Source organism: Neoarius graeffei, chromosome 8, assembly GCF_027579695.1.
Source record: "Neoarius graeffei isolate fNeoGra1 chromosome 8, fNeoGra1.pri, whole genome shotgun sequence".
In the NCBI taxonomy this organism is placed as follows: domain Eukaryota; kingdom Metazoa; phylum Chordata; class Actinopteri; order Siluriformes; family Ariidae; genus Neoarius; species Neoarius graeffei.
Genome location: NC_083576.1, coordinates 74514083 through 74530546, shown reverse-complemented (window position 1 = coordinate 74530546; position 16464 = coordinate 74514083). Strand labels below are relative to the sequence as shown.

The 16464-nt window shown below is 41.7% G+C and overlaps 1 protein-coding gene across 2 annotated transcripts in view; it reads right to left on the bottom strand.

Annotated features, from left to right (window-relative positions):
* csnk2a2b (casein kinase 2, alpha prime polypeptide b) overlaps positions 1 to 16464 on the bottom strand; it is a 73496-nt gene that overhangs the window by 45236 nt on the left and 11796 nt on the right. For both annotated transcript variants that reach the window (XR_009655246.1, XM_060928242.1), the window contains exons 2-4: positions 6144 to 6255; positions 2779 to 2880; positions 2447 to 2497 (exon numbers count right to left, since the gene is read on the bottom strand). Coding sequence is in view for 1 of the 2 variants with exons in the window: in XM_060928242.1 (XP_060784225.1) it covers positions 2447 to 2497; positions 2779 to 2880; positions 6144 to 6255 (265 nt within the window). In the remaining variant the exon portion in view is untranslated. The remainder of the gene's footprint in view (positions 1 to 2446; positions 2498 to 2778; positions 2881 to 6143; positions 6256 to 16464) is intronic.

Sequence of the window (16464 nt, the reverse complement as noted above, 5' to 3'; positions counted from 1 at the left end):
ACTACAAACCTGACAAGAGAAGGCCGACCACCAAAACTCACAGACCGGGCAAGGAGGGCATTAATCAGAGATGCAACAAAGACACCACCAATAATGCTGAAGGAGCTGCAAAGATCCACAGCGGAGATGGGAGTATCTGTTCATAGGACCACTTTAAGCCGTACACTCCACAGAGTGGGGCTTTATGGAAGAGTGGCCAAAAAAGTCATTGCTTAAGAAAACACATTTGGAGTTTACCCAACAGGATGTGGCAGACTCCCCAAACACATGGAAGAAGATCCTCTGGTCAGATGAGACTAAAATTGAACTTTTTGGTCATCATGGGAAATGCCATGTGTGGCACAAACCCAACACCCTGAGAACACCATTCCTACAGTGAAGCATGGTGGTGGCGGCATCATGCTGTGGGGATATTTTTCATCTGCAGGGACAGGAAAGCTGGTCAGGACTGAAGGAAAGATGGATGGCACTAAATACAGGGCAATTCTGGAGGAAAACCTGTTTAAGTCGGCCAGAGGTTTAAGACTGGGATGAAGGTTCATGTTCCAGCAGGACAATGACCCTAAACATACTGCTAAAGTTAAACTGGAGTGGTTTAAAGGGAAACATTTAAATGTCTTGGAATGGCCTAATCAAAGCCCCGACCTCAATCTGATTGAGAATCTGTGGCATAACTTGAAGATTGCTGTACACCAACACAACCCATCTAACTTGAAGGAGTTGGAGCAGTTTTGCCTTGAAGAATGGACAAAAATCCTAATGGCTAGATGTGCTAAGCTAATTACAGTAGAGACATACCCCCAAGAGACTTGCAGCTGTAATTGCAGCAAAAGGTGGCTCTATAAAAGTATTGACTTTTGGGGGGGGGGGGGGGGGGGGGGGGGATACCTATGGACACTCCAGATTTCTGTTTTTTCATTTTAATTATTGTTTGTTTCGCAATAAAACAATGTGCACCTTTAAAGTGGTCGGCATGTTGTGTAAATCAAATGGTGCTAACCCTCTAAAAATCCATTTTAATTCCAGCTTGTAATGCGACATAACAGGACAAACACCAAGGGGGATGAATACTTTTGCAAGACACTTTAAAAAGTGTGTATTTTTTTTTTTTAAAGATTTGGGTGTTGTAGTAAACATTGAGCAAAGTCTGATAGGGAAAAAAAATGATAACTAGTGCTCAAACAGCTGCAACTGAGGCCCTGTCCACACGGCAACGGATTCAGGTGAATCTGATAAAATTGTTTATCATTTCGGCCTGGCGTCCACACGGCACCGGCGTTTTGGGTGCCCCAAAACAAAATCTTTTGAGAACGGGTTCCAGAGTGGAAAGATCTGGCAACGGCACCGTTGCGAAGTCGTCTGGATGAGTAGAATGGATTTGTTTACGATGACGTCACAACCACATGTGCTTCACGCCGGGTAGCAGTGTAACGAACTCGATGCGAGTTGTCAACAAATCCTATAACTTGGTTCATGAAACGCGCTTACAAAATATTTTCACTGTGAATATTTATTGTGTAATGGTGCAAAGTGAGAGAGAGAAAGAGAGAGAATAGCCCTTATGGCAGAGTCAATCCCGCCAGCAAAAATAGGGAAAAAAAAAAAGGAGCGATCTCACCTCTTCAGATGTTGGTTTAAGTCCTACAATACATTCCTCAAAAAGGGCATAGAAGAACAAATTAATCCATCAACGTGCAGCATTCAATTTATTCCGGACCATTAAAAGACGCCGCCTTCCGCGTAGAATCATACGTCATCCTCGCCGCCATATTGGATGGGGCAAAGCAGAGAATAAAGATGCCTCATTCACGTGCTGCGTTTAACTGTACCAACAGGTTTACCGTCCAAACGAGATGACATGGGATTACCTTTCACAGGTGAGACTGGAAAAATACTTTTCATTGTATTTGGTCATTATAACGCAACTTTATGAACAGATTTTCCTGACTTTGTGACTAATATGAAGTCTCGCGCATAACAGTTTATGCGCATGCGTCCTTACTTCTTCTATTGTCCTGGTGTCTCCGATGGGACCGTCTTACAGCGCCCCTAGAGGTGTGGCATGTGTATTGCATCGTTTTCAGCAAGCGTTGCGTTGCCATATGGACCTGATATTTTACTGATCCGTTGCCCATGTGGACGCGATATTTTTTTAAATAACATCTCGTTGCCGTTGTCGTGTGGATGTAGCCTGAGAGAGAAGAGATTGAGTGTGGCCTAATACTCAAATCAACATACTTGATTGCTATCCATCCGCCAAATCATCTCCATCCACACCATAATCAAGTTTCTCCACTCTGGAAAATAAACTCTCACTCCAGAACAAGAAGTCCAGAAGGTGGAGCTGGACCAGAACCTGATCAGACTCTTCCTACAAGTCTAACTCGAACCTCTAACCCTGAACCCATACAACACTGTACAACACCAAACACACATTTGCGTCTACCTTGAAATCAGTGTTATTGATGCACTCGAAGACAAGAGCAGGAGTTCGGGACTACAGCCAGAGAGACAGAGAGGAATAGGAGAAGGAAAAAACGGTCAGAAATTATCAACAGAAATATATATAATTTTTTAAAACTAGAATTACAAATACAGCTACACGTTATAAAACAGAAGCTCAGGTGCCAGAGCAGAACAACAATCATAAAAACCTGACAGCAGAGGGATCATTTCTGCAGGGTGTTGATGTTTCTGTAGATTCTGATTTTACGCTAATACGAATCTTTGATAAAGCTGCAGTCACCGTAGAAACGAGCAGCACTCGCTGTGACGTACCACAGGGTCCTTTACTGTATCCACGAGCCGGATGATGTTGGTTCCTCCTCTCAGGTTTTCTAGGATTTTGATTTCTCGTTTGATCTTTTTCTTCTTGACAGGCTGCAATCAAAATATCAAGAGACTGAAAACGTATTAACATACACATGAGCGAGTATTAAACTTTAAACCTCCTTGATGAGTCTTATAAGAATAAACTGCGTGCTGTGGATCCAAGTGATTCCAGTTTGAAGATTACGATTAGATTTCTTTAATTTAACGCTACAACAATCTTTGATCCGTTTCGTTCATTTTTATAAAATACTCTCAGAAACCACCAGGGTTGTAGTGCTCGAGTCCAGGACTCTGACTCAAATCTGACTCGTGCCCTAATTTTAAGGACTCGTGACTCGACTTGGACTTGAGCACTGATGACTCGGACTCGTGCATTAACTGTATTCGGACTCGCAAATTGGAGCCGAGGACTCAGATCTTTTCTATATTTTTTGTAACATGCCATACACACACACACGCATCTCAAAAAATTAGAATACTGTGAAAAAGTTCAATATTTTCCATCAGTTATTTAAGAAAGTGAAAATGTTATATATTATAGACTCATTACACAAACTAAAATGTTTCAAGCATTTTTCTATTTTAATTTTAATCAGTATGGCATACAGTACAAAAACATAAAAAAAACCATCTCAAAATATTAGAATATTTCATTTCGAGTTTGAATAAAACAGTATGAACACAGTGTATCTCTCGGTCTAGTTCAGTACACACAACCACAATCATGGGGAAGACTGCTGACTTGACTGTTGTCCAGAAGATGATCACTGATGCCCTCCACAAGGAGGGTAAGCCACAAAAGGTCATTGCTGAAAAGGGTGGCTGGAAAAGGTGCACAAGCAACAGGGATGGCCGCAGTCTTGAGAGGATTGTCAAGAAAAGTTGATTCAAGAACTTGGGAGAGCTTCACAAGGAGTGGACTGAGGCTGGTGTCAGTGCATCAAGACCCATCACGAACAGACATCTTCAAGAAAGGGGATACAACTTTTGCATTCCTAATATCAAGCTACTCCTGAGCCAGAGACAATGTCAGAAGTGTCTTATCTGGGCTAAGGAGAGAAAGAAATGGACCGTTGCTCAGTGGTCCAAAGTCCTCTTTTCAGATGAAAGTACATTTTGCATTTAATTTGGAAATCACGGTTCTAGAGTCTGGAGGAAGAGTGGAGAGGCACAGAATCCAAGGTGTTTGAAGCCCAGTGTGAAGTTTCCAGTCTGTGATGATTTGGGGTGCCATGTCATCTGCTGGTGTTGGTCCACTGTATTTTATCAAGTCCAAAGTCAACACAGCCATCTACCAGGAGATTTTAGAGCACTTCATGCTTCCATCTGCTGACGAGCTTTTTGGAGATGCTGATTTCCTTTTCCAGCAGGACTTAGCACCTACCCACAGTGCCAAAACTACTACCAAATGGTTTGCTGACCATGATATTACTGTGTTTGATTGGCCAGCCAACTTGCCTGACCTGAACCCCATAGAGAATCTATGGGGTATTGTCAAGAGGAAGACGAGAAACACCCGACCCAAAAATACAGATACGCTGAAGGCCACTATCAAAGCAACCTGGGCTTCAATAACACCTCAGCAGTGCCACAGACTGATCACCTCCATGCCACACCGCACTGATACAGTAATTCATGGTAAAGGAGCCCCAACCAAGTATTGAGTGTATAAATGAATATACTTTTCAGAAGTTGGACATTTCTGTATTGTAAATCCTTTTTTTGATTGATCTTAGGGAATATTCTAATAATTTGAGATACTGGATTTCTGATTTTCATGAGCTATAAACCATAAATCATCAAAATTAAAACAAAAAAGGCTTTAAATATTTCACTTTACATGTAATGAATATAGAATATATGAAAGTTTACCTTTTTGAATTAAATTATGAAATAAAAGGAACTTTTTCATGGTATTCTAATTTGAGATGCACTAGTATATCTATATCTTGTGCAAAATTAATATCTACATTAAGTTTATACTCATTTCGTGCAAGAGAATGCACATTCACCTGTTCATACGTCATGTTCAGGAACAAACTAACGTTAACGGCGCTAAAATGCCGGGAGAGAAGCCCCTAGGATTGTCCGCTTTGCTTACATGGACTTCTCGCGCAGTGGAGAAAAAAAAAAAAAAAAAACGCACTGCTGTGTGTTCCATATGTAGGAGAACTATCGAGGAGACGACGGGGACGACCTCGAACTTCAATCATCATCTAGCAAGACTGAGACTGGACTTGAGGTTTAGTGACTCAACTACAACACTGGAAACCACAACTGTAAACTGGTAATGTTTGAAGTGCCAGCTTCCTGGCTCCATGGCAAAACTAAGGCCATGTACACACGTAGCCGGGTAATTTTAAAACCGAGCATTTTCCCCCCCTCCGTTTATAAAAATGTTTTATCCACACCACCCCGTCTTCGAAAAAAATCCCTTCCACACATAATCGAACATCTGCGTTTTCAATCACATTCATAAGCATTCCAAACCTGTAGATGGCATTATTTCCCCAAATCCTACCCCCTAATCACATCAGAATAGCCCTCTGTTGGCGTCACTTCCGCCTAAACATAAAACATGGTGCCAAGCTTGTTCGTCTGGACAGACTCGGAGACAGAACTGCTTCTAAACGCAATTTTGGAGTATAAACTTCAAAAGACGCAAGAAAACGTTGATTAGGAATCTTGTCAGTAGTTGGGCTTCTAAAATTAAACATGTAAATAGCACCTGCACAATAATTAACGCTTTCAAGGCACTACTCCGATCCATTACTCTTTGTCCATGCTTAATCTGGCTTCTGCAGTAAACAAAGGTCGCACGTTTGACGTCAGGACAGATTTGTTGTCATTTTTTTGGCGCAGATTGCGACGTTCTAAAACGCAAAACTCCGGTTATCTCTGTCTACACGAAAAGGCATACACGGAGTTTTCAAAAATCTTCACTTTGCCTGGAGTTTTTTAAAATATTCGTTTTTGATGTGTTTTCATGTGGATGACAGGCCAAAACGTAGAAAAATATCTTCGATTTAGCAGATACCCGGCTACGTGTGGACGGGGTCCGAGTCCAAAAACTCATGCACTAAACAATTATTACCCTAAATATATAAGATGTAGTCAGAAAGAAACCTGTATGAAGGTGATTTTTGGGTGAATTGTTTCTGCAAGACCATGAAGCTTTCAGAAAACTGCACTCTGTCTGGTGGAGTTTGACACGGTCAGTCTGTTCCACGCTTAAAGCTACAACCTTCATTAAAAAAAAAAAAAAAAGACAATATTTTGTTGACGTATTCCAAGTCTGAGTGTGAAATCACCTTCAGGATCTTCACCACCACTTTCTCGCTGTTACTGACATTAACGGCCTCGAACACCTCGCTGTACTTCCCCCGGCCCAACTTCCGCACCAGCTGATAGTCCTCCTGATTACTGCGAGTGAGAGAATTGAGACGGTTACACAACAGCAGCAAGACGACAGAGTCATCTATATCCCCCACCCTATATACCAAGTTTCAAGATATTATTTGTCGCATTTTTCAAGTTCTGCTGCAGGAAACCAACCCTACCTCTTTACACTGACCTCAGCAGCCCATGGCATAAACCCACTGGACCTTTGGTCCAGGTGAGGGCAATTCCATGTAAATGTCAACCTCACCATGCAAAAATAAAGCAACATGTAATACATCAAAACCACTCCCAGAGATCTCACCTAGGCCTGTATTTTACAGATGTGAATAAGTTGAACCAATTTGTAACCAACCTAATGTCACTGTCAGTCTTTCTTTCTTATAATGTAAACCCCAAGCTAAAATCAACTTTGATCATGTACAATTCTATATTATTGCCACAAGCCACAGAAATGTATGCTAAAATCCACAAAACAGCAAAACAATAGCCATCCTAAATATTATTTAAGAACTTTGATAGTTTTAGCTGATATTTAGGGAGTTTTTCAAAGGGTTATGGTGGTTAAATTGCTGATTTTCTAAACATATGCCATGTCTATTTCAGACGCGTCACATCCATAACGGAATTTCGTCACATCCATAACGCTGACTTTTCCTTCCGAAACTCTGCATGAAATACAAAATATTTTAAACAAAGATTTTTTTAATATTCACCTTGGACCCCTCTATCAAATGGATCTCTCCATTTCGACATTAGGTTTACGATTTCACAGAGTTTGATAAAAATGTACAGTCACCCAAGAAAAGTGATACTTTTTCTGTCACATCCATAACGCATCTTTTATTGGCGTTTTCTGGCATGCCCTAGATGTACTATGGGAATTGTTCTTGTTCTATCACTTCTCCAGTATGGTACAGCCTTAAAATATGCAACACCTGTTTAAATACTGGGAGACAATAAAACATGCACTGGATCATTTGTTGCCATTTTGAGTTCAAGTGTCACGTCCATAACACTGGAATTGCCCGTGAGCTAAAAATTAAAACTTCTCACATTTCTTAGTATCGAAAGGCACATGTACAGTGGTGCTTGAAAGTTTGTGAACCCTTTAGAATTTTCTATATTTCTGCATAAATGTGACCTAAAACATCATCAGCCTATTTTCACACAAGTCCTAAAAGTAGATAAAGAGAACCCAGTTAAACAAATAAGACAAAAATATTATACTTGGTCATTTATTTATTGAGGAAAATGATCCAATATTACATATCTGTGAGTGGCAAAAGTATGTGAACCTTTGCTTTCAGTATCTGGTGTGACCCTCTTGTGCAGCAATAACTGCAACTAAACGTTTGCGGTAACTGTTGATCAGTCCTGCACACCGGCTTGGAGGAATTTTAGCCCATTCCTCCATACAGAACAGCTTCAGCTCTGGGATGTTGGTGGGTTTCCTCACATGAGCTGCTCACTTCAGGTCCTTCCACAACATTTCCATTGGATTAAGGTCAGATTCAGTTCATGGACAGACATCCTGACATTTTCCTTTAGAATTTGCTGGTATAATTCAGAATTCATTGTTCCATCAATGATGGCAAGCCGTCCTGGCCCAGATGCAGCAAAACAGGCCCAAACCGTCATACAACCACCACCATGTTTCACAGATGGGATAAAGTTCTTATGCTGGAATGCAGTGTTTTACTTTCTCCAAACATAACGCTTCTCATTTAAACCAAAAAAATTCTATTTTGGTCTCATCCGTCCACAAAACATTTTTCCAATAGCCTTCTGGCTTGTCCACATGATCTTTAGCAAATTCTAGATGAGCAGCAATGTTCTTTTTGGAGAGCAGTGGCTTTTTCCTTGCAACCCTGTCATGCACACCATTGTTGTTCAGTGTTCTCCTGATGGTGGACTCATGAACATGAACATTAGCCAATGTGAGAGAGGCCTTCAGTTGCTTATAAGTTACCCTGGGGTCCTTTGTGACCTCGCCGACTATTACACGCCTTGCTCTTGGAGTGATCTTTGTTGGTCAACCACTCCTGGGGAGGGTAACAATGGTCTTGAATTTCCTCCATTTGTACACAATCTGTCTGACTGTGGATTGGTGGAGTCCAAACTCTTTAGAGATGGTTTTGTAACCTTTTCCAGTCTGATGAGCATCAACAACACTTTTTCCGAGGTCCTCAGAAATCTCCTTTGTTCGTGCCATGATACCATACACTTCTACAAACATGTGTTGTGAAGATCAGACTTTGATAGATCCCTGTTCTTTAAATAAAACAGGGTGCCCACTCACACCTGATTGTCATCCCATCGATTGAAAACACCTGACTCTAATTTCACCTTCAAATTAACTGCTAATCCTAGAGGTTCACATACTTTTGCCACTCACAGATATGTAATATTGGATCATTTTCCTCAATAAATAAATGACCAAGTATAATATTCTTGTCTCATTTGTTTAACTGGGTTCTCTTTATCTACTTTTAGGACTTGTGTGAAAATCTGATGATGTTTTAGGTCATATTTATGCAGAAATATAGAAAATTCTAAAGGGTTCACAAACTTTCAAGCACCACTGTACATTACTTAAATCAACACATGTATCAACTTTCAAGACCACACCACTCATAGTTTGCAAGTTCTGCTCCGGAAACAAAACCAACCCCTAAGACTAACCTGAGAGACTAATGCCGCTTTTCCACTACAAACGTGGCTGAGTCGGGCTGAGCCGTGCCGTGCTGAGTCGAGCTGAGTGGGGCTGTTGGAGTTGCATTTCGACTACAACCGCGCTGAACCGTGCTGGCTGGAAGTGGGTGGACACATTGGGTGGAGTTAGCGAAAGTGGGTGGACGTCATGTGATGTCGTTAGGCGGCGCAAACGATGACATCAGTGACCTTTTAAGCGGTAGTCTCACGACCCGGATAGTAAACAATAAACATGGAGGACATGGAGTCGTTAGTGTTGCTTTATTACATTTGCATGCTGCTACTGAAGTTTGAAATAAATTCTTTTTTTTTTAGGGCTGTCAAAGTTAATGCGGTAATAACGCAATTTCAATTTATCGCAATTAAAAAAAATAGTGCCGTTAACGCAAATTCTAATTTGGCCCTGCGAGTCACCCGTAGTTCCTGTTGAGGCTTGTCGCGCACTGCTTCAATAAGAGTACGTGTGAGTGATGGAAAAAGGCATAGACATAAATATAGACGCTGCCTTCTGCGTAGAATCATACGTCATCCTCGCCGCCATATTGGATGGGGCAAAGTGGAGATTCTTCAACCGTCTCTGGTATAGCGTCTAGAAAGTAGCCGAGAATAAAGATGCCTCATTCATGTGCTGCGTTTAACTGTACCAACAGGTTTACCGTCCAAACGAGATCACATGGGATTACCTTTCACAGGTGAGGCTGGAAAAATACTTTTCAATACAGTTCCTTCAGTCTTCAGTTTCCCAGCTCATCTCCACCGGGTAGGTGTAGAGTTATAAGCAGTGAGAATTAGATAATACAGTGCCACACTATGGCCAAGTTTACATTAGACCGTATCTGTCTCGTTTTCTTCGCGGATGCACTGTCCGTTTATATTAAACCGCCTGGAAACGCCGGGAAACGGGAATCCGCCAGGGTCCACGTATTCAATCCAGATCGTGTCTGGTCCGGTGCTGTGTAAACATTGAGAATACGCGGATACGCTGTGCTGAGCTCTAGCTGGTGTCGTCATTGGACAACGTCACTGTGACATCCACCTTCCTGATTCGCTGGCGTTGGTCATGTGACGCGACTGCTGAAAAACGGCGCGGACTTCCGCCTTGTATCACCTTTCATTAAAGAGTATAAAAGTATGAAAATACTGCAAATACTGCCCATTGTGTAGTTATGATTGTCTTTAGGCTTGCCATCCTTCCACTTGCAAGTGGTAAGTGACGCGCATGCCCGACATGCACTGAGATCACACACACAGCGGCTCAGTCCCAAATCACTGCTCGTGCGCTCCACTCGTGCGCTCTGTGAGCTGCGCAGGGCCGGAGTGCGCACCCTCCAGAGGGCACTCGCTGTTCAGGGCGGAGTGATTTGGAGCGCAGGATGCCTGCGGAGCCGAGCGTATCCGTGTATTGGCGTTGCTGTGTGCATGCGAATCGTGTATTGGCGTTGCTGTGTGCACGCTAATAGTTTTAAAAACGTTAAACTGATGATCCGCTGATACGGTCTAATGTAAACCCCACCTCAGATGAACGTTTTTGAACGTATGATGAATGTTTTTAACCTTTCTGAATGTGAAGGAATCAGTGATGTATTTTGTTTTGGTATGACGTTAGAACCTGGCCGAACTCACTTTGGCGCTCCTTCAGCTCACTTTATTCAACGAGAGTAGGTCTGTGTGGTGACTCAATAAATAAAACAGTAAATTTTTATTTTCATTCACTATTTCCAGTTTTTCCACTATTTCCATCATTTATCATATTCAGTCTTGTAGGTTGGTTATTGTGGCCTCAGGTTTTGGTAGCTTGCTACGGTATGCTGACTGATTAGCTTACCTGAGCTATCTATCGTGTACTGCTCCACTCAAAGGACACTTTTCATTTTTTATCAGCCTTTTTAAGGGGCTGCTTTCGTGCCTACATATTTTTTTATTTTTATCATCTGTTTTTTTTTCTTCTTTTATGGCAGATACTTCTCTTCAAAAGAAACTAATGAAGAGTAAAATAAAACTATTTTCACAGTGATGTGCACTTTATTTTTCATCCCTTGGTTTTCTCATCTAATATGGAAGTTATGGATGTCAGTGGCTGTGACAAGACGTGTTATGCTCTGCAATTTAAAAAAAAATAAAAAAATAAAAATAAAATTGGTACAAAGCAAGCCCATTCACTTTATGCTGATAAGAGAATTACAATGGTTTTTCATGTGACAAAAATGTGCGATTAAATTGCGATTAATCGCGAGTTAACTATGACAGTCGCGACATTAATCGCGATTAAATATTTTAATCGCTCGACGGCACTATTTTTTTTTAATGAAAATCACCTGTGTATTCATACCCTCCTAAGGCCCAAGCTGTTTTTTTTACATGCATGTTTTATTTCTCTTTGCTATTTGGGCTTATTAGAACCTGATGAGAATAAAAACTAAGCATCATCTTTTGATAAGATGTACTTTTAGAGAAAAAGTATGTCCACATATGTCAAGTCAAGTCTATTAGTATAGCGCTTTTAACAATAAACATTGTCGCAAAGCAGCTTTACAGAATTTGAACGACTTAAAACATGAGCTAATTTTATCCCTAATCTATCCCCGATGAGCAAGCCTGTGGCGACGGTGGCAAGGAAAAACTCCCTCGAACGACATGAGGAAGAAAGCTCGAGAGGAACCAGACTCAAAAGGGAACCCATCCTCATCTGGGCAACAACAGACAGCCTGACTATAATATTAACAGTTTTAACATGAAGTCAGTTTCGTTGATGTTATAAACTCTTCATTGATGGAAACTTGAGTGCAAAACTGTTCATGACAACTGCAGTCCTAAAGTTAGCAAGTCAACTGTAGTCCTCAGCCATAAAAGCATTACTGCAAGAGTCCAGAGCGTCCTCCAGGTGTAACCCTCAACTGTCCTCATGGGGCCGTCCTTCACAGGAGCGATGCGATAAAACTCCGACCAGACACAGGGCACCAGGATGGATCAAGCACGTCCGAGGATTCTTGTTCCGAATTTCCATAAAGTGCTGTCCACGCATGTGACCGCTAAGCCCTAGGAGGATACTAAAGCAATTATCCGCCTCAGGCTCAGTGAATAATAACCTCGACTTCATCTTGGGTATTATTTAAATAATATTGGCTTTTTTTTTTTGTGGTCTATCAGATATATTCCATTCAGCTAGCATGATATTCAACAAGTCAAAGACGAGTAGCTGAATGGAATATATCTGATATACCATGAAAAAAAGCCATATTATTATTATTATTATTATTATAATACATACACATTCCTTTCAGGTGTTTAACGCATCTTTCTCTTTCAAAATTCTCTCAAAATCTTCCGTATTAAACATGGCCGCCAGGTTTGCTTCGTTAGTTTACAAATTGTCTTGGTCTCTCGCTAGCGCCAAAGTTTTACATCTCCGACGTGTGAGGTCATGTTGTCTTGACAACCGTGCAATATCGTAAACCATATTCAACGTAATACGATGCCACCCTGCATCAGATCACCAACCAGCCTCCACTGTCCAACAAGATGCGCTTGGCCCGCCTCCGCCTCTTCAGCTACATCACCAGGGCAGAGCCACCCCTGGAACCAACCGCCCTACTGAGGGAACCGACCCCCACCACCTGGTCCCGTCCCAGACGCACATGGTCCGACCAGCTGAGCGATGACCTGCAGGCTGCTGGCCTCAACATCGCCACCGCCTGGGAGGCTGCCAGAAACAGATCCGCCTGGAGAGCCATATTAGTGCAGCGGTTAAGAGAATAATTGTTCAAATTATGATAAAAGTACCAAACTTGGACCAAGTACAGCCTGAACCCTTGTCTTCCACATAAGGGAGAGCTTCACCAGAAATGTGCATTATTTCAGGGGTAGATTAAGTATTAAATATTGGGTATCGGTTAATATGTTAAATATTATAAAAATCATTTAACACTGTGTATATAGCCAAATTGGTGGCCTATTTTCCCTTCAAGTGGAAGACAGCTATTGATTAGAGGGATTTTAAGCATGTTTAGCTAAAATAATAGTGGTTCTGCAGCATAAATACTTCAAAATGTACACAATTTAAACTTTGAATATACAGAATACTTAACAGTTAAGAATTATACCATATCAGTAACATTTGGCCTACATTATACATGGCTGTTCATCCAATTGTTGCACAATTTATAGCTGTGTAACTTATGGCCCTTTTCCACTACCCTTTTTCAGCTCGCTTCAGCCCGACACGGCTTGCGTTTCGACTACCAAAAACCAGCACGACTCAGCTCGCTTCAGCCCTGTTTAGCCCCTAAAACTCGCACCGTTTTGGAGTGGGGCTGAAGCGAGCCAAAGCGAGCCGAGTGGGGCTGGGGGCGTGAGCAGACACTCCCCTGTGCACTGATTGGTGAGGAGGAGTGTCCTCACATGCCCACACACGCCCCGCGAGCGCGCTGGGATCTGTAAACACCGCAAACCCGGAAGGAGAAGAATTACGAATTACGAGAATTTCTGAAGCCTTATGCGCCTCGCCTCATCTATACGCTCTTGCCAGTATCTGTCCGCGTTGTCGGTGACAACAAGCCACAGCACCAAGACCAGCAACACTAATGACTCCATGTCCTCCATGTTTATTGTTTACTATCCGGGTCGTGAGACTACCGCTTAAAAGATCACTGATGTCACTGTTTGCGCCGCCTAACGACATCACGTGACGTCCACCCACTTTCGCTAACTCCACCCAATGTGTCCACCCACTTCCAGCCAGCACGGTTCAGCGCGGTTGTAGTCGAAATGCAACTCCAACAGCCCTGCTCAGCTCGACTCAGCACGGCACGGCTCAGCCCGACTCAGCCGCGTTTGTAGTGGAAAAGCGGCATTAAAAGTAACAATCCTATGTCTTTTTCATGTATTTCACTCTTTAGAGTATTGTCCTTAAACATTAAATTTTGATTTAAAGGGTTTCAGTTTATTGTTATACTTCTTGATCTCAAATATGATGTTATTCTTAAGGGCTGGTTGAACCATTTTCTGTACAGACTTAGCATAATTATAGAAAATGGTTCAATGGTGAGTTGAAATGTTAAAAATGGGTCTGATTTGCACCTATCCTGTCTGTCTGCATCGGTTATCATTTTCAGAAAACTTTGTTGTGGTTTTTACAAGACTCTCCTGCATGAGCAAAAAAAAAAAAAAAAAAAAGAACAAAAAGTTGATATTGACCTGAGCGGGTGACATTGGTTTGATTATTTGATCTGATTATATCCTCTGGCTACATGATTACACATTCTGTCTTACAGATGCATGTGCATGTTCATAATCACAAAATCAGAGACCTGAACTGAGGACCGCCGACATCCTGGCTGCCATTCATTTTGAACTCTTGTAATTGGTGGTGGATTCAGCTTGAGTAGAATAGTGGAGGTGATTATCATAAAACTGATGATGTAAATTAATACATGTACATGTAATATGAGCTAATCATTTTGAATTTTATATTTTAAAATGTCTATCTACAGTATGTGGAGGATGCTTGTACATATTTATAGACACCAATTCTTTTGCAATTCACTACTATGAAAACGGCACTAATTTTCCTAACACTATTTTGTCTTTCAGATGCATGTGCATGTTCCTGATGGTACTGAACTGTAGCATTTTCATGTGCATATAACAGCTTACTGACTAATACCTGCAATGTAAATTCATGGTGGAGGATTGTAATTAGACATTTTAGTTGGTGGAAGTAATCTGGTAAAAATGCAGAAAACATTCAAGCTAGTTGCTTCAGGCTAGCTTGACCAGCAAGACTGGTCGTTATGCTTCTTGTGCCAAACAGATGATGCAGGATTAGGTGAACTGAAATGTCCAGCAAGGAGAACAGAAGAAACATCTGGTTATGATTACACTGCAAATAATCTTTCAGAATTTGACAAAATCAATCGTGTGCCTATGAATATAAATCTGAATAGGTTGAATGATGGTCAGGGCATAGTAGAGACACTCGAGGCTCATAAAGCTGTGTACCATAAAGTCTGTTATGACAGATGTAACAAACAAAAGCTTCAACGAGTGTATAAGATGTCCTTTGTTAATTCCTTGAATAAAACTTTTGAATGGCAATTAAATTGGTGTGCTTAGTTACTTTTTTTCTGAAAGTTTAAAATATATTTTTTATTGGCCATTTCTACATCGTCAACACTTTTTAAGTATTTACAAAGTACATTTAGCCCTGTTTTTGTTGTTGTCAAAGAGACAGTTACAAAATAAATACACACAATGCATATTTCTTGCTAAAAACCGAGTATCCTAAATAAAACATTGAATCCACCCCCTTAATCTTTTAATTTTTGCTGAAGCTCTCCTTTTTCTGCTTACCAATGGTCTTGGCTATCTCATCTCATCTCATTATCTCTAGCCGCTTTATCCTTCTACAGGGTCGCAGGCAAACTGGAGCCTATCCCAGCTGACTACAGGCGAAAGGCGGGGTACACCCTGGACAAGTCGCCAGGTCATCACAGGGCTGACACATAGACACAGACAACCATTCACACTCACATTCACACCTACGGTCAATTTAGAGTCACCAGTTAACCTAACCTGCATGTCTTTGGACTGTGGGGGAAACCGGAGCACCCGGAGGAAACCCACGCGGACACGGGGAGAACATGCAAACTCCACACAGAAAGGCCCTCGCCGGCCCCGGGGCTCGAACCCGGACCTTCTTGCTGTGAGGCGACAGCGCTAACCACTACACCACCGTGCCGGGTCTTGGCTATGCATCTGCAAAATTTGGTACTTTTATCACAATTTGAACAATTCTTCCAAATATTCTCCTTAACCGCTGCACTATATGCAGAGGCGCCACGCTCCCTTCGGGAGCATGCAGAGCTGAGCGAGTGAGTGATATTCAACGCTCATTCTCCATTGGGTCGAGTGACATAATACGCGTAGGATAAGCGATATGCTAGCAATATTAACATATCAAACCAAATGAATGGAACAGAACACGTGTTTTTATTCCATCGAAAAGCCATCCTTCGTCTTCTGCGAATAATTGTTCATTATGAAGACCACATGACCACACAAACAGGACTGCGCAAAAGTTTAAAAGCTCCTTATTTTAATTTTCTGATTTCTACATTGAGTCAGCACAAAAACATTTGAGTTCCAAACAGTTTTCCAGCACAAAATTCAAGGAGAACTGAAAGCAAAGTTTATCATCAAAATTCTATTTCTCTCATGTTATTAAATGCATTTTTGATCGCTATTTTGTCACTGCTATAGCAAGTTATGAGTGTTTGAAATATGCTCTGTAATATATCAGTCCGTATGTCAAAGCAACGGCCGTGAACGAGATTCGTTGAGACCTGTGCGAGACATCGTAGGATGGAAGTAAAACGTACAGCGGAAATCAAAGTGACCGACATCTGCCAACGTTATCAAAAGACACGTGCGCGCGCAGGGGCGTCGTGGCTCAGGTGGATAAGGCGCCTTACCATAAATCCGGGGACCCGGGTTCGATTCCGGCCCGAGATCATTTCCCGA